Source organism: Achroia grisella, unplaced genomic scaffold, assembly GCF_030625045.1.
Source record: "Achroia grisella isolate CSIRO2021 unplaced genomic scaffold, CSIRO_AGI_Agris_v1 utg642, whole genome shotgun sequence".
Taxonomy (NCBI): Eukaryota; Metazoa; Arthropoda; class Insecta; order Lepidoptera; family Pyralidae; genus Achroia; species Achroia grisella.
This window is the reverse complement of record NW_026712979.1, coordinates 1,560,026-1,580,489: the sequence shown is the minus strand read 5'-3', so window position 1 is coordinate 1,580,489 and position 20,464 is coordinate 1,560,026. Positions and strand designations below refer to the sequence as shown.

At 39.1% G+C, this 20,464-nt stretch overlaps 3 protein-coding genes across 3 annotated transcripts in view; 2 read left to right on the top strand and 1 right to left on the bottom strand.

The window, feature by feature from the left end:
- LOC131849528 (muscle-specific protein 300 kDa-like) overlaps positions 1 to 7,269 on the top strand; it is a 184,006-nt gene extending 176,737 nt beyond the window's left edge. Inside the window, exons 48-52 of the mRNA XM_059199616.1 lie at positions 664 to 895; positions 1,497 to 1,722; positions 2,824 to 2,980; positions 4,344 to 4,405; positions 5,868 to 7,269. Coding sequence (XP_059055599.1) covers positions 664 to 895; positions 1,497 to 1,722; positions 2,824 to 2,980; positions 4,344 to 4,405; positions 5,868 to 6,090 — 900 coding nt within the window. The 3' untranslated portion in view covers positions 6,091 to 7,269. The remainder of the gene's footprint in view (positions 1 to 663; positions 896 to 1,496; positions 1,723 to 2,823; positions 2,981 to 4,343; positions 4,406 to 5,867) is intronic.
- A 2,934-nt stretch (positions 7,270 to 10,203) lies between these two features.
- LOC131849527 (RDS/peripherin-like protein xRDS35) lies at positions 10,204 to 14,899 on the bottom strand. The gene is made up of 4 exons (XM_059199615.1): positions 14,681 to 14,899; positions 12,125 to 12,217; positions 10,658 to 10,758; positions 10,204 to 10,276 (listed from the first exon to the last, which is right to left on the bottom strand). Exons 1-4 carry the CDS (start codon positions 14,897 to 14,899, stop codon positions 10,204 to 10,206), a joined length of 486 nt encoding a protein of 161 aa, XP_059055598.1.
- Positions 14,900 to 15,489: 590 nt separating this feature from the next.
- LOC131849507 (dynein axonemal heavy chain 2) overlaps positions 15,490 to 20,464 on the top strand; it is an 88,968-nt gene continuing 83,993 nt past the window's right edge. Inside the window, exons 1-3 of the mRNA XM_059199586.1 lie at positions 15,490 to 15,505; positions 17,666 to 17,728; positions 19,235 to 19,392. Coding sequence (XP_059055569.1) covers positions 15,490 to 15,505; positions 17,666 to 17,728; positions 19,235 to 19,392 — 237 coding nt within the window. The remainder of the gene's footprint in view (positions 15,506 to 17,665; positions 17,729 to 19,234; positions 19,393 to 20,464) is intronic.

Sequence of the window (20,464 nt, the reverse complement as noted above, 5' to 3'; positions counted from 1 at the left end):
TATTTCTGTCAATGTTTTAGTACACATAACACAAGCGTCGCTTAGATGGGGTTTTTTTAATTTTTTTTATGGATGATAATGGAATGGTGCACCCGCCTGCGCTAACGGTTTACGCTGGCGGGGCAACAGTGGGGATGATAAGATGAGCATGAGGTCAGGTCAGTTAGTCCATCGTATACAAATTCACCAGGAATTTATCACGATGGTTTCCAGGGGGAACCGCGTGGAGGTCAACCTGACATGGTACATTGCTAGCAATGGGGTTATCAATCCACATTATTACCAATCCCCTTCCCCCTCCTCCGGTGGTTGCGGACCAGGGGAGAGTGAAGAGTGATATGTGTCATTGTCGGGTGGCTTTCAGGATCACCGCCAGTTCTTGTTGGAACTGGACAAGGTGTTATGTAAATTGTTCAGGGATGTTATTATTATTTATCTATCTGACCAAGTCTTCGGTAGTGGTGGGAGCGAAGAGTGATGGGTTGACCTATCAGTTTTGACTGACTTCCCTTACAGGCCCACTGAGAGTTCATGCTGGACCTGGACTCTAATAATGCGTTGTATGAGTTGTCCAGGGGTATTATTTATATATATATATCTGACCACGCCTCCGGTGGTGGTAAGAGCGAAGAGTGATGGTTATCATTGTCGGATGGCTTACAGGACCACCGCGAGTTCCTGCTGGACCTGGACTCGCACAAGTCGATCGTGGTGTCCCTGAACGTGGTGGGCGCGCACGTGGCTGCGCATGCGCGCGCGCCCGCAGACGCGGAGCGCGTGCGCGCGCGGCTCGCGGCCGCCAACCGCCGCTGGGACGACGCCTGCGCGCGCGCCGCCGCCGCGCACCACGCGCTGCAGCGCGCGCTCGTGCACAACCAACAGTTCCACGACATCGGTCAGTCTACCGGATACACTTTTTTTCAGACTTCCTCGCCTAGTTTAATAATATGTCTTCATTTTATTAAACTAGTCGAGTTATTTTTATTAAGTTATTTCATCGTAGGTAAAACTATAGTTTTTTTTACGAACTTTGAATGTCATATTTATATATTTTTAATTAACAGTCTTAAAAATAAGATTCAAGCTAGACTTTAATAATATTAATTCCATATAAAATTTTATCTGCCCTTTAAACCGTTTTTTTTGCGTTTAGGTCCTTTCAAAGGGCATTTTTAACGCACGACAGACAGGCAGAATTACATTCGCATTCATAATTTTAGTAGATAAGTATGATATTTGTATAACTGAATTATATACGTACTATATGGCAACATAGCTCATGGACTGTGTGAAATATGATATGGTAAGAAAGGGAGTAAATAACGAGATGACTGCGAATGAGATAAGGATAAGGAGAAGCAGATGATGATGATGAGAGATATCGCAGCTCACCGTCTTAGGCAGCTTATGCCACCAACTTCCCCCCTTAATATGGTATCGATCCATGCATTCGAAGAGCTCATAGTACAGTGGTTTACGTGGTCGTCCCTGTGCAGTGGTGCAGTTGGTGGCGCAGCTGGCGGAGGCGGAGCGCGGCGTGCGCGCGCGCGAGCCGCTGCGGCTGTCGCGCGCGGCGCACGAGCTGCAGCTGGACTTCCGGCGGTTCTCCGAGCTGCGCGACGAGCTCGCCGCCGCCGAGCCGCGCGTGCTGGCGCTGCACGACGCCGCGCAGCTGCTGCGCTCCGACGACGCGCCCGCGCACTCCGCAGACATCTGCCGCCGGTGACCACCACTTTTTTTTCAGACTGCTCTAATGCTGTTGGCCGCAGCTGGCCTTTACAGCTTCACCGGCGAGTACGGATGGGGGGCGAGTTCAGATGGCACTACAAACCGGTGGAAGGACTTGTGGAGCGGATGAAGGCTAATTCCTGACGAATACCACTGTAGTCTGAGTCTGAGCTAGGTGTTCGAACCTCGGCTCATGCCGTCGTAATTTCAATCCCCGTTTAAATTGGACGGTGGACTGATCGGAGAGCTGTGTCGAGGTGTGCTCGGATGTGAGAAGTTTTCAAATTGGACAAGCATCAACAATCTGCTCGTAAATCTTCAAATAGCGTAAATGGCACTCCAAACCCGCGATAAGACTTATGAGTACGACTGAAAGCCAACTCATATGCGGCTATAGGCTAACTCCTGCCTGACGGATACGACTTTATTTAGGCAGCACTAGAGGTCGAATCTCTGCTCAGGCCATCGTAATTTCGATCTACTGCCGTTGAGTGCGCCACTAAAACTTTTTTTTTAGACTAATCTTATGCTGTTAGCCTCACCTGGCCTTTACAGCTTCACCTGCGATTCACGGCGAGTACAGATGGTACAGTACACTACAAACCGGTAGAATGACTTCTGTAACGGCTGAAGGCCAACTCCCACCTGATGGATATGACTTTAGTCTGATGGCACCCCCTAGCGGTGCTAACCTTGGCTCAGGACGTCAGAATTGGACAGGGAACGATTGCACTCCTTATGTAACTACTAGCTATGCCTGTAGATTTCAGAGGAGCTTCGTCCTGCTTACATGAGTTCATATTTACATTCTATTTTCTATTAAGAATTTTATTTTATCTTATATATAAAATTCTCGTGTCACAGTTTTCGTTCCCATACTCCTCCGAAACGGCTTGACCGATTCTCATGAAATTTTGTGAGCGTATTTAGTAGGTCTGAGAATCGGCCAACATCTATTTTTCATCCCCCTAAATGTTTGGGGTAGTCCACCCCTAATTTTTTTTTTATTTTAAGGCAAAACAACGTTTGCCGGGACAGCTAGTATTCTTATAGTTTAATAAATATTTGACAGACAACAATTATTATTATGTACAGCCTGGGTGAACTACGACTGCGGCTACAGTCCCTCCGCAAGTTATCAGGCGTGTACGCTCTCAAACTTGGCGCCGCGCTCGCGCGACAGCCGCGACATTCCGCGCGACCGTCCGCACTCGCGGCAGTCGCCGCCGCGGCCGCCTCCGCCACTCCCCAGGTATGTGAACGGGCCGTTATACTAACAGAACATAGTACCGCCCCTTTGGGAATTAGTGTAATTATTAGAGATTGCAGCTAGGTGGAGCGACGACATGCGTAGGGTTGCGGGTAGTAACTGGATGAGAAGGGCTGAAGATCACGTCCAGTGGCGTGCCTTGGGAGAGGCCTGTGTCCAGCAGTGGACTAATGATGATGATGATGATTAGAGATTGGGACTCACTGTTATAAGGTGTTGTACTTACACCTTATAACAGTAATATTTTTGTGCCCTGCCAGGCTTAGCCTTCTAAAAATTATTTTGTCTCCCCTAGAATTGAATAGTATAATATATATATATATATAAAATCCCCCTACACTAGAATTGGCTATTATTTTTCATACCCCAAAGTGATAAGGCTTATTTACCCCTAAATTTTTCTTATATATTTGATCAATTTTATATTTTTTATAATGTGACATTAATAAATACATAACAAAATTTTCACCATTCTACCATCAACCCCTATTTTTAAATATCGATTTTAATTTATATGATAAAACAACACTTACGGGGTCAGCAAGTTATACAAAAAATATCCTATAAAATTATAATTTAATATTTATAATACTGTTATTATTTAGTTTATAAGTTGCAGTATCATCCACTGCTTCCCTATCACTGTGCACAGATAAATAAAAACCACAGAGCAAGCTTTGTCGATATTATTTAGCGGATCTAGTTATAAATATTTTCCCAATAACATATTAAAATGGAATATGTTAATAATTATTACAATTGTAGGTAATTTTCCCCCATACTGTGTCGAGATGCAAACGTTAAACTTTTTATAAAGCTAGTGACACACCTATGACATTTGAATGTAATGTAATTGTAACATTGTAATACAAAGAGAGCAATTATTAGTGTAACGCATACAACGACTCAACTATGACATTATTATATAAAGTAAATAAATATATAACAATAAAATCACAGAATTCACTATTGCTATTAGTTATATTTTATCAAATGTAGAATAAATAAATATGACTATTCAAAAGTTTAATATTAAATTAATTTGAATAAAGATTATTTGTATTCTATTCTCTCGTTGCTATATTGAATTAAAGTGTTTATATAAAGTTTATTTGAATAAAGATTATTTGTATTATATTCTTTCGTTGTTATATTGAATTCAAGTGTTTATATTAAGTTTATTTGAATGAAAATTATTTGTATTCTATTTTATTCTGCTCTCTCGTTGTTACATTGTACTTTACATTACAATTACTAGGTGTGTCGCGACTCTAATGTTTGCACATCGATATATCCACTGTAGTCGCTTTGCACCGTATTTTGACGTATGTTTGTCCTCTCGTAGCTATTGGAGGAGGATGAGGAACAGATCTCAACAACACACCTGCCGCCCCTCGACGAGAATGAGTGAGTACATGCGCTTGTTTAAAAAAATACCAATTTACACTCGTTATTATAGATTTCATGACTGGAAATGGCATCTATTTAGCTCATTTCTATTTTTATTTTTATTAATGATATTAAAAAGTATAAAATATAATGAAATTATTAATTTATGTAAGAAAATCAGTATTTTATTTATATAGTCAAATGGTATTAAAAAAAACAAGTTATACTTGGTAATACAATTACATACAGAATTGGCATATATCTAATTAATTTCTATTTTTATTAATAATACATAAAAATCAAAGAAATTTGTGAGCGTATTGAGTAGGTCTGAGATTCGGCCGACATCTATTTTTCATCCCCCTAAATGTTAGGGGTAGTCCACCCCTAAATTTTTTTTTATTTTAATGCAAAACAACGTTTGCCGGGACAGCTAGTTTTATATAATATTTTATAGATGTTAATGTCCATTTAGGGTGGAAACGCAGTAGATACTCGTATATAGATATTTATAGATTGATATTTTTTTATGAATACTATAATTACGTTTGTAAATTGGTCTTTAGTAGTTTAGTCGCCTAACACTTCTTGTTTTGCATAACATCAATGTAGTCGTTTTAATATATTTATAGAGTATTTTTATTTTTATTTAATTCTTTTTATTTTTCATTATAAATTATGATTTTTTTTTATACTGACAGAAATATCTACCTATAACTTTCAAACTTTCTATCTCTGATCAATAATGTCTACAGTTTTAGCTCTCACCGAATTGTTACTTTGTTAGAAACACTTCATCTGCCAGTAATATCTCAATGGATTTCTAAAACATGTAGGTATATAAGGGTGAATACATATTGATGTGTGTGTTTATAGTTCGATAAAAATCCGTTATATTTTTAACAAAAATAGCAAATTTTTTTTATTGTTTGACGATACAAACATACATTTTTACTGTATACTTGCGCGAATAAGTTCGCAAGCAGTATTCATGTTCATGCCCAATTTATTACAAACTATGAAGGTAATGGTAATTGTATTACATGCTGGCAATCATGTGTACTCACCCTTATATCGGCATTAGACATAGCTTCAAATACTAGAATGTTTACAAAGTTTGAACAAACATTTGCATTTTTCCTTGCCGTACCGTTTTCGAACATTTTTCATCACATTCTAAATTCAATTACAAAGTTTGAACAATTATTTGCAATTTTCATTGCCCTATCCGTTTTCGAACATTTTTCATCACATTCTAAATTCAAATATTTACTTATAGTGTTCCAAATCTCATAGCTCTTCCTTTATGATTTCTGTAAGCACGTACATATTGCAAAACATATCTGACACATACGCATATGTTTGCGCCAACATATCACAAACGTGTATTCAACCTATGAAGCTTACGCCTAACGCCGGATTTACAAAAAGACTTTTTCACAAACATCCAAAATTAACTGGACCACTCTTTGTCCCGCAGCGTGATTATAAGTGACGATACAGAAGACCAAGACTTGAGCAGCCTCCAACGGGGTCTGCGCTTCGTCTGCCGCGTGGCCAGGGCATCGATCCCGTTCCAAGCGCTGCTGCTGCTGCTGCTGGGCGCCGCCGCCCTGGCCCCCCACGCCCACTCTGACTGCCGCTCCTCTGGACTGGCCCTGGAACCAGTCTTACGATACCCCGAAGGGCCCCCGCCGCTCTGATCCCGAAAGCGAAAGTGAACGACGCGCATCATATCGAAAGCAAAGTCAGCCTTCCCTCTGGGCTGATATCACCTTCATTGCCGATGAAAATTGTCCAAAATTTGGCAAACTTTAAAAAAAAAACGATAAAATCGTACATGGTATGCTGATAGGACCGTAGATAGGCCTAACTATAATTAATCTATAATTGGCCGCTCTATAATCGGCAATGAGTGGTTTTTGAATTTAGAATTAAAGATGGCCGCTTTTGATATTAGCGCATGCGCTCTCGCCACTGCTTTTAGTGAAAACGCGGTGTCCGAGCGCGCGTACCACGTGACATTCCAATTTTGAATGGTGCTACCCCGCGGCCGTTCGCCGCCGCATGTAAATAGAGTTTTTGTATATTTGTTACTTGTCCGCGTGTGATATATCGCGGCCCCGCTGCAATCTACATTTCATTCTGTTTAATTAATCTACGTAATTATACTAAATATAAAAAAGGTTGAAGCTCATAAAAAATACATACTTTGGCGCGGCCAAATAGTATGCTTCCATGACGTGCCACTGCGTACTTTGCAATATTGTTATAATATACGAACTTTTAAATATATGTACGTCAGTTTTCATGATGAAAAAGTTATAAATCATGGTAATAGTGTCACAGAATATATAAGTACAATTTTGGCGCGAACGCTTGCCAGTGTTACCAACATTTTATTATGAAAACGTGCATACATCGTTTCACAGTTCGAATGTTACAACACAATTATAGAAGTATGCACTATATTCCTTAGCCCGTCTTGAAAGTGCACTATTTTACCGCGTCACGAAGTTTATTTTTTTTATCAAGTTTTGCGGCCATGTTTTTTATTTTGAATAATCCCATAGGTTTTTCATTTAAATGGAATTAAGTGTAGTCTGTGGCGCGACCATAGACTATCACACGTAGACGTGGTTGGAAAGCAGGAGTTTGTGCCGCGGCGGCGGACGCACCGCGAGTCATGTTTCGCGCCAAAATCAATCGAAATATTTATATAGAGTGTATTTATTATTTATATTATAAATAATCATTATATTATTATTATTGCGCCGCACAAATCATTATAAGACGGCTTTCGATTCATTCGCATTGTTACTTATTAGATGATAAGGACTGTTTATATGGAAGTCAAATAAAGTCATTGCATTGATTACAAATTGTTTTTTATTATTATATAATTACTTTCCTATGTTATATAATGCAATAAAGCTATATACAATTTATTTTATATTCATCTGAAAAAGAAATTTTAATTGTAATTTAATTATTGTAAATATGTACAACATTTATTAGAAAAGAATACGAGCTGAGTTTTTTGTCGGTTCTTCTCATCTCAAAATCATTCCGAACTGACGGTAGGTTTGACATATAAGAGTCTGTAATAGACCTACATAAATAAAGATATTTTTAATTCAAATTTGTTCATAAGCGGCTAAAATTTCCTTCATGAATAAATTATTTTTGATTTGATTTGATTTGAAGGCCACTAACAGGTCACTCAAGAGAGGTAAGGCGGGGTGGGTGAGAGTCGGCAGTCCGCGGCGCGTGTAGGCCTGCGCCGGCGGCCCGCCGCGCCACCAGACTCCACTGAGCCGCCTCGCGGGCCCTTACACCACAGATAACACAAATATCACATATTACTACTTGAGGGTACGAAACCCGTTACTATTTAGTTATAGAATTATACTGCCCAAACGGTTTCCGCTGGCAGGACACCAGCGGAGGATGATACATGAACATGAGGTCAGGTCAGTTAGTCCATCATGGTAAATTCACCAGGAATTTATTACGTTAGAAACCATCTAGGTGGAAGTCAAACTCGCAAACAGGGCAAATTAGTTTTTTTTTATTATAATAAGCCCAAATATTTGACGGTTTTGGCGCTCTAGTGATTTAGCGCACCGCTAGTAAGCTTGGTACTAATGCCGACTATATTTAACAAAATCCAGTTGTACAATAATTTTTATATTATTGTACTCGATTTCATTGAATAAATCATAACAATATATAGTTCAATAGGTTTGTAAATCAAGGACGAATCGAAAATATTTAATACACAAAGACAACAATAGAAATAACGAATTACTACAGATTAATAGCAAACAAGACACATGTCACTTTATAAGTCATCTGTACAAATATTATAAAATTGTGTTTATATTTTTAAAACGTAGGAGGCAACAGCAGTAACATCACACGGTTATGTTTATTCCAGACTATATAATAAGTTTTTATCCAGGAGTTCATTGTATAGGAAGATTTTAATTTGAATTGTTTAATAAAATTGCTATATACGTCGTCCGTGTGACGTCCGTGTATGTCGTCGTGTGACGTCTACATAGAGAGAGGCAGTCTCACAATTGCGCCAAAGACGCGCGCGAGGAGTGACCACACAATCTTGAAATTTTTGGGATATAAAGTATGTACATCCGGCATGACTATAAAGTTATATATATAACTAGCTGTTCCCGCGACATCATCCGCGTGGAATTTAACTTTCAGTTTCTAAAATAAAAGATTTTTTCTAAAATGAAAGTAGCCTAAGTTACTCCTTATTACATCAGCTACCTGCCAATAAAAATCTCGTCAAAATCGGTCCAGCCATTTCTTAGATGTATAGATAAGTTACCTAGAATTATCTTTGTATGAATAGAAAAGTTGTGCCGTATTAGGAATCGAACCCGCAACCACCGGAAGGAAACCAGTAGACAAAAGAGATTGATATATAATTCTGTCTATCTATAGACATTATAACAAATTAATCAACAATACCAGTCTGCGGTCGGAAGCCGGCGCGGGCAGCAGGCAGCCGGCGCCAGCGCCGTCGCACGCGCCGCGCAGCACGGCCGCGCGCGCACTACTGCGCAGTAGCTGGGTCAGCGCCAGTATTAACATCTAAATAAAAAAATATATGTGCCTTTACACGTACGCTCTGTTACGCAGGAAAGAATACGCGTGTAAAAAGCTGCCTTTACACGTATGCTATTTCACGCATGAAGGAATCTGTATGTAAATAACTGCCTTTACACGTGCGCTCTTTTATGCGCGAACCGGCTTTTATGCAGGAAAAATTGTGCATGTAAATTGCTGGCATAAAGGTATGCTCTCTCACACGTGAATCGGCTGTCACGTAAGAAATAATGTGTATGCAAATAGCTGCCTTTACACGTATGCTCTATCACGCGCGAATCGACATTCACGCAGGAAATAATCTGTATGTAAATAGCTGCCTTTACACGTACGCTCTTTCACGTGTAAATTGGCTTGCACGCAGGAAAGAATGTGCATGTAAATCGTATGCTCATTTACGTGCGAACTGGCTTGCAGGCAGCAAAAATTGTGCATGTAAATATAGGCAAAGAGAACTAAAGAGACTAAGAATAAAGATCGAGCGCGCCGCCAGTTCACACATTTCCGCGTCTTTCAATCGTGCGTGCAATATTTGTATTCATAAGTATGATTATTTGTACGGCGAAACTGTTGTCCACAAGTTATCTGTTGTGTATGATCGCAACACCACCCGCGACCATGGTACGTCACAATAGCACAGGTACCTGCAGGAGACAGACGAGCATGGTGAAGCAGTGCAGAGCGAGGAGTGCGCGTGTGAGCGGAGCGCGGATAGCTTCCACGCACCCGCGCGCCGACAGCGAGGCGGCCGCCAGCGCCGCGCCCGCCGCCGCCGCCTGCTGCAGCGGGTCGTGGTGACACGCTGCCAGCACGCGCGGCCGGCAGCACGAGTACGGGGACACAGGGGAGACTAGTCTGCCGTCGGGGCCCGCCAATCTGACCATGTGCATGAAGGCCGACCATTACCAAAATCGTCATTATGATTAAATAAACATTGAGTATGAGTACGGGGACACAAGGGACTGGGACACACCAGACTGCCAATAGGGTCCGCTAACCTGCCGATGTGTCTAGAGACCGTAGGGTACCAGGAGTACTGTTCAAAGTCGCAATTATGGATCAATAAATTTGAAATACGAGTTCGGTGTCACCGGCCACACTAATCTGTCATCGGGGCCCGCTAACTTAACGACGTATATAGAGACCGTGGGGCACCAGGAGTAGACTGTTCAAAGTCGACATTATGGGTCAATAAACATGCAGCACGAGTACGGGGATACAGGGAACACCAGTCTGCTGTCGGGGCCCGCCAATCTGGCGACGACAACGTATATAGAAGCTGTGGCGTGGGTTACCAGGAGTAGATTGTTCAAAGTCGTCGTTATAGGTCAATAAACATGTAGAACGCACAGGGGACATCAATCTATCGTCGGAGCCCGCCAATTTGACCATGTGTGGAGGCCGTGCATTATTAGAGTCGTCATTATGGTTCAATATAATTTTCAGGATCTTCTTTCTCCATCCAGAATTATTATATTCAAATAAGATGGACTTACATGACACGTTCTTTCAAGAGCGCACGTGATTTAGACTACATCGTCTAGTTCTAGTGTATTGTCCTCCTATATCATATATCATTATAGCCGTTTCATTCTGATCTATTTTCAGATAATTTTACAGATATTCAACAGATACCTCATAATTAAATTATTGTCTTCATTAAAGAAGTCCATGTTCAGCCAAGGTATTTCGTGCCAGTCGCTAGGTGTGTCAGCACCGCAGCAGTTTAGCTCCACCTTGAGAGAATAAAATGTGCTAATTAAATTAATTTTCCAAGCGGTGATACATAGTTTATTTAAAAGAGCAACACTCAAGATTCTTGTTCGTTTTCGTTTCGTTCGTTCTTGTAATGAGTCGGCGCCTCGAACGACTAGTAGAAAAAAAAATATGACTGCTCAAAAGTGTTTATATAAAGTTTATTTGAAAAAAGATTATTTCGTATATCTGTTTCTAAACGTGTAGTAACTTCACGCATCACATTTATATAGATAAAACACCGTGTTTTAATATTAAAATTCACAACATCACAATCACAATATTTAGGACCCCTCCCATCTCCTTGTCCAGCATTGCCACACAGCCGATTATCTCCCTAACTTTACGTCTGATGTACAATAACACCCCGCTTAACGCTGTTTCGGTTTAGCTCTCCCTTATTTCCACCCGAAGAATCCCCATATTTAAGACCCCTCCCATCTCCTTGTCCAGCATTGCCACACAGCCGATTATCTCCCTAACTTTACGTCTGATGTACAATAACACCCCGCTTAACGCTGTTTCGGTTTAGCGCTCCCTTATTTCCACCCGAAGAATCCCCATATTTAAGACCCCTCCCATCTCCTTGTCCAGCATTGCCACACAGCCGATTATCTCCCTAACTTTACGTCTGATGTACAATAACACCCCGCTTAACGCTGTTTCGGTTTAGCTCTCCCTTATTTCCACCCGAAGAATCCCCATATTTAAGACCCCTCCCATCTCCTTGTCCAGCATTGCCACACAGCCGATTATCTCCCTAACTTTACGTCTGATGTACAATAACACCCCGCTTAACGCTGTTTCGGTTTAGCTCTCCCTTATTTCCACCCGAAGAATCCCCATATTTAAGACCCCTCCCATCTCCTTGTCCAGCATTGCCACACAGCCGATTATCTCCCTAACTTTACGTCTGATGTACAATAACACCCCGCTTAACGCTGTTTCGGTTTAGCGCTCCTTTATTTCCACCCGAAGAATCCCCATATTTAAGACCCCTCCCATCTCTTGGCCACCAATGCTACACAGCCGATTATCTCCCTAACTTTAGGTCTGTTACGTCTGATGTACAATAACACCCCGCTTAACGCTGTTTCGGTATAGCGCTCCTTTATTTCCACCCGAGGAATCCCCGAAATTGTGCGCAGCGTTTCCAAATATATACATAACGGAAAGACGTCTACGAAGTATAAGATTAGTTCAAGAAACAAAAGAAAGAGCTACAAATATCTATACTTGCACCCTCAAAGGGTGTAAGGGTAATACAGTAAGACACCGATCAACGCTGTTTTGTTTCATGTTGGAACTTATTGGACCATATTAATTTATGACCAATTTAATTTATACCTGCATGGTGTCCATCAGACGTTTCCACGTGGGCTCTGTAAGGTACTGCGAGATGCCGATGCGCAGTGATGAAGACAATTCTTTCATCAACGCCTGCAACATATTTTGGCCCAATTTTTCCCTTTGATCAATCCCCCGTCCAATTCAAATGGGGATCGAAATTACGACGGTCTGTGCCAAGGTGTGAACCCCTAGCGGTGCCCTCAGACTAAAGTCGTATCCGTCAGGCGGGAGCTGGCCCTCAGCCGCTCCATAAGTCCTTCCGCGGGTTGGGAGTGCCACCTGCACTCGCCCCCTATCGTCCGGAGAAGCTGTAAAGGCCAGCTGCATTAGAGTAGTCCGAAAAAAAAAAACAATCATAGTACCAATGTACAATTATTTTGATTACCTACGATCAAACACTCCGATGATTTGATCCTGTACATGACACGTTACTTCACGCGTGATCAGGAGTGGGCGCCATTTAGCGCGGGAAAGTCAGCGCGCGCAATTTTGAGTGCTTCGTTTGATTAAATTTTTGTATTCACAATTTTGCGCGTGATAGTGCGTATTAATTGGGCTCCCTAAAATATGGTCGACCGCAGTGATGGCTGGCTCATCCGTTATACTCGTGAACGAGTGCTGCTTACGAGGTCTGGTCTGCTGTAATCACTACGACTGATTTACTCTTATTTAGTTGCTAAACCACTTGGTTGTATCTATTTCTATTTCTATTTCTACACTTCAACTTAAAGTAACAATAAAATTATTTAAAAGCGCAACACGCAATTTTCTTGCACGTTCTTCTTGTGATGAGACAATATTCCGAATGAGCGATAGATTAAAAAAAAGTGGTGACTATTCAAAACTGCTTTAATGTAAGTTTATTTGAATAAATGATTTTTTATTCTATTCTTTTATTTCACTATCTTTTAAAATTCCTTTATTTAATATGTATTATAGCGGATAGCAATCTCCCGAAACGCATCGGTTGCCAGCCCGGTATCGCTAGTTTCCGGCCCTGCTATTGCTATTATTTTTTGCGGAAAAACAGTTTATGTTGTTTAAAATAAAAACTATTGATTATTATATACATCTGAATTACACTATTTATGTATGTATTTAGTATAATGTATATTGAATAATTCGGGTCTTAAATCAGTCCCGTTTTCTTATACCAATCAAAAATATATTTTCTAAGACCAATCTTTGAGATTTTTTTCTCTGCTACAAAAGTTAATCAATCATGTAACGAGAACTGTCAATATGATGTCAAAGATCTGAAAAATGAAATACCTAAATATCAGCCTCGAATGATTTGTAATTGCTGAGAAAAGTTAAGGTATCTGAGGTCAATATTTGCGATGCGTCGCCTTAAATATTTAACTAGTCTTACTATACTTACTAAATTTATACCTATCTTTTTGCTCAGAATTTTTGTTTTTTACGAATAACGAGGAGCCTGATTATGAAATTTCGCACAGTCATCTTACTAATATTATAAACGCATAAGTCTGTGAGTATGGATGTTTATTATACTTTCAGGCAAAAACTACTGAACGGATTTTGATGAAACTTACTAAGTAATATACACCAAAAAACCACATACCTAGGCTATAATTTTCTGGGAGGTGAAATCGAGAGCACAGCTAGTACGCCATAATTTAAAAAGATATTACGTGATTTGGTAAGTACCTATGAAGAGTAATTACGATACGAAGTTGCGCGAGTCAGCTAGTTAATTATAACTTATACTGTGTAAGTAATTTCGATGTAATAATTCATCACAATGTATATTTTATGAATCAACTAGCTGTCCCGGCAAATGTGGCAAAACAGCTATATAAATTAAAAACGCTACTAAAAAATAGGGGTTGATGATGAGAGGGTGCTAGAATCCTAAATAATAATAAAATTAAAATAAAATATTATATTATGTCTGTTTGGGAACTCTGCTACCAAAATGTTAGGGAAACGTCAGTCACGTACCTGTATGGTTCTGCGGATTTCTTGAGCTTCAGGGTCTCGAAGATATCTTCGCTAGCTTTCCAGTTTCACAGTAAGTTTCACAGTTCCAATTTATTTCAATTCACAACACAATGCGCGCGCGCGTCAAGGCCGCTGTACGGTCCGTTTGTTACTAGTTAGGGAGGGGAAGGGAACGCGCGGGAACAGAAAACTAACGGACTCTAATATAATATAATATCTGTGCTTACGATGATACAGGGTAGATTTTGAACAATGTCGAAAAATAAAAAAATATATGGATGGGTGGATATTTCTTACCACTTAGGGATATGAAAAATAGATAGTAGCAGATTCTCAGACCTACTGAATATGCATATATGGGTGTCCCTCTCTTCTCGGTAAGTCGTACACTATTAGTGTGACCTATGAAATGACTTATTTGATTGACTGATTTGATACTTACCTGCACCATTCTATAAAATTTCATAAAAATCGATCAAGCCGTCGTGTCACAATGTTAGTTACCATACTCCTGGTAACTAACATTGTGACACGAGAATTTTATATATAAGATGAAATAAACTAATGAAATAATTAAAAAATAAATACCTTCAGCGTTCCTCTGCAAGCCGCATACACTAAGATCCCGTTGGCAGCGACCATGATACCGCTGGCGAGCCAAACCCTGGTCACCACGCTGGCTCGAGGCCAGTACGGACTTTGTAACAGTAGGGTGATGAGACGAAGGCCGCTGGTATAGTGAAGCTTCATGGCGTATGCTTGGAAGAGAATCAGTCCGTATAAGAGGAATACCGTCACCTGGAACATCATTGATCATCACTCCAATTTTCCTGGTGTTTTGAGTGCTCATGGGCGGCTGTAAGCACTTACCATCAGGTGAGACGCAAGCTCGTTCGTCCCAATACTACAAAAAAAATATAAATTCTAAATAATTATACATATAACTTAGATAAATAGAAACTGAAATCGTAATCATATTTTTTTTATCTATTATTTATTCGGAACGCAGATTGGGAAATTCACCAGGAATATAACGTAATATTTTAATATTATGTTCAATTTCTGGTAAATTTTCCACGATGGGCTTACTGACCTGACCTCATGTTCATCTTATCATCCTCCAATGGTTAATAATAATAATATTGTTATAACTTCCTGTACAGTAGGGGTAGACAAGATGGCCGCCTGTGAACAAGGACTTGCACAAAAAGGGTATTATACGAACAGCTCGCGAACGGAACGGACGAGTTGAGCGCTTGATTATAATATATCTACAACAGTCTTTTAGACCAACGACCTGGTCAAGACCGCTGGATGCGAGCAACGCAGTACCGATCGTAGCGGAGATTTTTGGGGGATGCCTTTGTTCAGCTGTGGACGTCTTCAGGGCTAAAATGATGAATACTTTAGAAGGTTTATGGTACCTTATGAATATGCTTGAGTAGCGACATCACCTTCAACGAGGTGTTATAGCAAAATATGACCATGCAGAGAGAAACAACGAGCTGGGCGATCAGAAGCGCGCGCAGCACGCCCGCCAGCTGCTGTCTGCCATCCTTGGTGAGTGTGAACACGCCCCACGCCATCCGGCGACATGTTGTGCCATACTAGCTGGTGCTACAACGTGGTAATTTGTAAAAAAACGCCAGCATGGATACCTCTGTTTCACCTATTTCAGCTGCCAAGCAGCTTGCTCTGGAATGGACTTTTAAACATAAATTAAGTCATAAATATTTAGTTATACTATTTATATATAATAATTAAAAATATTATAAATATATTAAACCATAATTAAACATCTTTTTTTTTATAACACAGGGGACAAACGAGCAAGCGGCTCACCTGATGGTAAGTGATTACCGCCGTCCATGAGCACCCGCAACACCAGGGGAATTGCAAGTACGTTGTTGGCCTTTTACAAAGGAATAAGCTCTTTTCTTGAAGGTTTCAATATCGATTTATTTATTTATTTAACTTTAATGCACACAATACAATATATAGTACAGTACAAGGGTGGTGCAGAGAATAATTGTTGGCGGTGCAAAATGATAAACATATACACACCAAATAGTCTGACAGTCACAGAACTAAAGCGAGTTAAATGAAAAAAAAAAAGAAAACTCAGTGAAGAGAAAAAGTTATAGTAAGTATACTCCTGTTCTTTATATTTAAAAGAAATTTATATATATATCGTATCGGTTCGGAAATACCATTGCTGGAAGGTGATTCCACAATGTGGTTATGCGTGGCAAAAAAATTGGAGTCAAAGTTGAACTCAAAGTGGAGGACCACCATTCATCCAGATGATCAGGATGGTATTTTAGTTTCTGGCGGGCGGTATGGTGGTGAAATTCAGCAGCTGGTATTAATCCGAACAATTCCTCAGAACACTCCCCGTGATATATGCTAAGAATTAATGAATAAATAAATATTATCAATATATTAAATTTTATTAAACATCTAATTAAATAAATTACTTACGTTATTATTGAATAACAAAACTAATTTCTACAATTTCTGTGACAGTAATAGAAATAATTTGCACAATTTTTGTTTGCGCATTTGTTCTCACGTAAAATATCATTGAAAACGATAAATAGTGACATATTGATGACTTATACTGGGTGTAACGCTTGAAATTTCAATCAAATATGTACTAATAAGTTTTTATGTGTATATAATTCACGTATGCACATTGTAACGATCTCTTTGATAGGTTTTTATATTATTTTTTAATTTTATAATGACATATTTTTTTATGTATTCTTTTTGTTACATTACATACATATTACAATATATCGCTGTCTTTCCTTATTGAAACCCTCAGCACCTCTCACTCATCAGACACATTAGATACCTCCTTCACACATCTAAATATATATAACTCGAAGGTGACTGACATAGTGATCTATCAACGCACAGCCCAAACCACTGGACGGATCGGGCTGTAATTTGGCATGCAGGTAGATGTTATGACGTAAGCATCCGCTTAGAAAGGATTTTAATTAATTCTACTCCCAAGGGGATAAAATAGGGGATGAAAGTTTGTATGAAACTTTGTCAATTTTAAACCGATCAGGCTGAGACTTTGCATGCATAAAGATACTAAAAATGTATGCATAAAAATACTAAATACAGGCATAAATCACTATATAGGTATAACTAGGTAGTTAATATCTATATTCACGCTAATATCTAGTTTGACGTAATAGGGCAGGCAGAAGAATATCAGTGTTACACTCACTAACATCTATATTAAATCAATGGCTATGGGTTGCCAAGGGAACGTTTTATATAGTTAAATATTTTAATTAAGACATTTCTTCTGCGAAAACATTTAATGAATCCGTTATTCTATTATTGAACTGGTCACTTACACAAGCCACAATAAAAAAGATAAAAAAAGGCGGGACGTTCGAAATTTAAATTTGTGTTTTCGTCAGTTTCGTTTCTTAGCAACACTTCGTTTGGTCGTCTGACATACATAATTACATTCAGTTATAGTGAATTAAGGCTTATTTAATTATTAATTACTTAAGTGTTAATTGGCAGCTGTCGTTATGGCGGGAAAAGTTAAGAAAAGAGTTAAAGTAGCATGGAGTGATGATCTGAGCCATGACTCTGAAGAAGAAAGAGGTAAATATCAAAATTATATTTATCAAATTGTATTATTGTTTTTAAAACGTAGTTGTTACTGAATTACTGTATGTACATGGGTAATATAGATTATTGTTGAATATTAACATGAAATATATTATAGAAAATAATATTTAATAATAATTACAATACCATAACTATATGTATATATATATGAATATGTTGTACCTAAAACACAAGATTCTACTTAGTTTAGGTACCAGAGAACGCAATAATAATAGTAGTCCCAATCGTCCTCTTTATACAGGTGTCATACCGAAACAGATATCAGTCAATAAATACCCTGAACTTGCCCCCTAATATAATAATAATAATCTCAGGACAATTCACACAGCGCCATCTAGACCCAAGTTAAGCTAGCTAAAGCTTGTGTTATGGGTCCTAGACAACTGATACAAATACATAAATAATTTTTTTTTTTTCGTAAATACATACATATTATACATAGAAAATACCCAGACCGATACAAACAATCATACTCATGAATACAAATGTTTGTGCCGTGCGAGGAATCGAACCCGCGACCATCGGTCGTAAAGCGGTGTGCTAGACCGCTAGACCACCGAGGTATACTGCCAACTACAGAAAGCTGTAATTCTAAATGCATGCCGCATTGTCAGAATTTTTTTACAAACCGATTAGACCTATGTTTATGGGACATATATTCACCTCAAAATGTAACATTGCTATGTACTTGGCTTGGGTCCGTACATACCTTCCCGCCGGAGTTGCGGTGGACTGCATTCGATACCGCGACTCCGGTAATAGGCGCTTTGTCTGGATACCTTGGAGTTTTTAGGGAGTAGGAGTCTCACAGTACCCGCTTGCCTCCCCCGGGCGGGCGGATCCATGAGGGATTTTCTCCAAGTAAAAAAAGAAAAAAAGGTCCGTACATACCAAAATTACCGGCGAAAGCCGAGAAAAAAATATTATTATTATTATTCGTATTTTTGTAGATATATAGGTGCCTATACATGTACCTATATAGTCGAATTTTATAGGTAGGTTACTTATACCTAAAAATATTTTTTTGTAAATACATACATATTAGATATAGTAAACACCCAAACCCATACAAACAATCATACTCATGAATACAAATGTATCGTGCGAGGAATCGAACCGCTAAATCACCCAAGCCGTCAAAACATAAAAGAATAGAATAGAATAGAAAATCATTTATTCAAATAAACTTAATTTAAGCACTTTTGAATAGTCAACATTTTATTAAATCTACCGTTTATTCGGAAAGATGTCTCATCAAAACTTATTCTTCATAAGCAAGAAACTTGTGTGTTGCTCTTTTAAACAATCCTTGTAAGTTCACATTTTACAAGTCGAAACGTGTGAATACAAACTACCAACCAGCACTAATTTATTTAGGCTCAAATATAAAAACACAATAAGATTAAATCAGTCTAGTGATAAGAGCAGACCAGTCCCTACAAGCAGCAAACCTAATTATGTATACTATTTGCAACAAAGAACGGGAGCGCCTGGCGCAGCTTGAGAGGGAACTCGCCGAGCTTCCCGTCAAGCCCACGTACCCGCCCGAGGAAATGGAGAAGTTGGTATCATACGTGATGAGGATGACTACCCTGTACGATTTACGTGAAGAAGATTGGAATGACGATGTGAAACATGTAAGTGGTAGATAGATATAAAAATGGAGAGGAATTCAAAATTTCAAAATATCTTTATTCATGTAGGTCTATTACAGACTCTTATGATCTGTCAAATCTACCGTCAGTTTGGAATGATTTCGACTTATCTCGAAATCATTCTAAACTGACGGAGAAGAAAAAGACTGAACAAGAACTGACAAGAAACTCAGCTCGTATTCTTTTCAAATAAATGTTGTACATGTTTACAACAATACCCAGAATGATGATCAGAGAATAACATCCAAAGTAATATAAAACTGTGAACTGAATGAATGATTGAACGGAATAGTAAATAAGCCAACGAGCCTGATAGTAATGGGTAGCCGTCGCCTATAGAGAAGGGAATTGTTAATGTGGACTATTAATATAAAGAAAGAAAGAAAATAGCTTATTTGGTACATAACAATAATAAATATAACTTTTAAATTTTAATTTACATACTGGTTTAATATTCCACATTCCCAGCAATATATCTTGTCAAGGTATCCTCCACTCTTGTCGCCTTAATAGCGGTAGACTGATAACGCATATCGCGTTAGCATTCTACATTCTCCTTCAAGACTCAGGCAATGGCGCTCGTAAGTACACCATGTAGTTTTATAAAGGTTAAGAATTCCACCGCCTCGTCATGCCTCTTTTCTATAGTATAAAAAAAGCCCACGCGGTTCTACCTGGAAAGATATGTGATAAATTGCAGGTAAATTTGCCGCGATGGGCTAACTTACCTGACCACATGCCCATAGTAGTACTAGTAGTACCCAGCCAGCATATTCCATTAACGCAGGCGAGTGTACCGTTATATAAACATCCATTAGAAAAAAAAACGTTGCCTATATACGCTTTGAACCCTATGACGCTCGTGGTACCAGATATATGTTGCTAGTTTTAAGTGCTAAGACATGTACTTCATTGCTACAACTCACCCTTTAAACCAGAACACTATGGATCAGAGATACATGGGACGCGATTATGAACAATTTTAAAACCATAGCTAATAATAATGTCATTCTAGACATCAGTCTAATAATATGTCACTTTGTATTCACGCTAA

What these genes read in the sequence shown, in the direction of transcription:
- LOC131849527 (XM_059199615.1), bottom strand. Translation starts at nt 14,899, where the DNA reads ATGTTCCAGGTGACGGTATTCCTCTTATACGGACTGATTCTCTTCCAA. An exon ending in GTCTGATGGACACCATGCAG is followed by an intron (nt 10,759 to 12,124) that starts GTATAAATTAAA and finishes TATTCTCTCAAG; the next exon opens with GTGGAGCTAAACTGCTGCGG. An exon ending in GACAATAATTTAATTATGAG is followed by an intron (nt 10,277 to 10,657) that starts GTATCTGTTGAA and finishes TGTCGTCGCCAG; the next exon opens with ATTGGCGGGCCCCGACAGCA.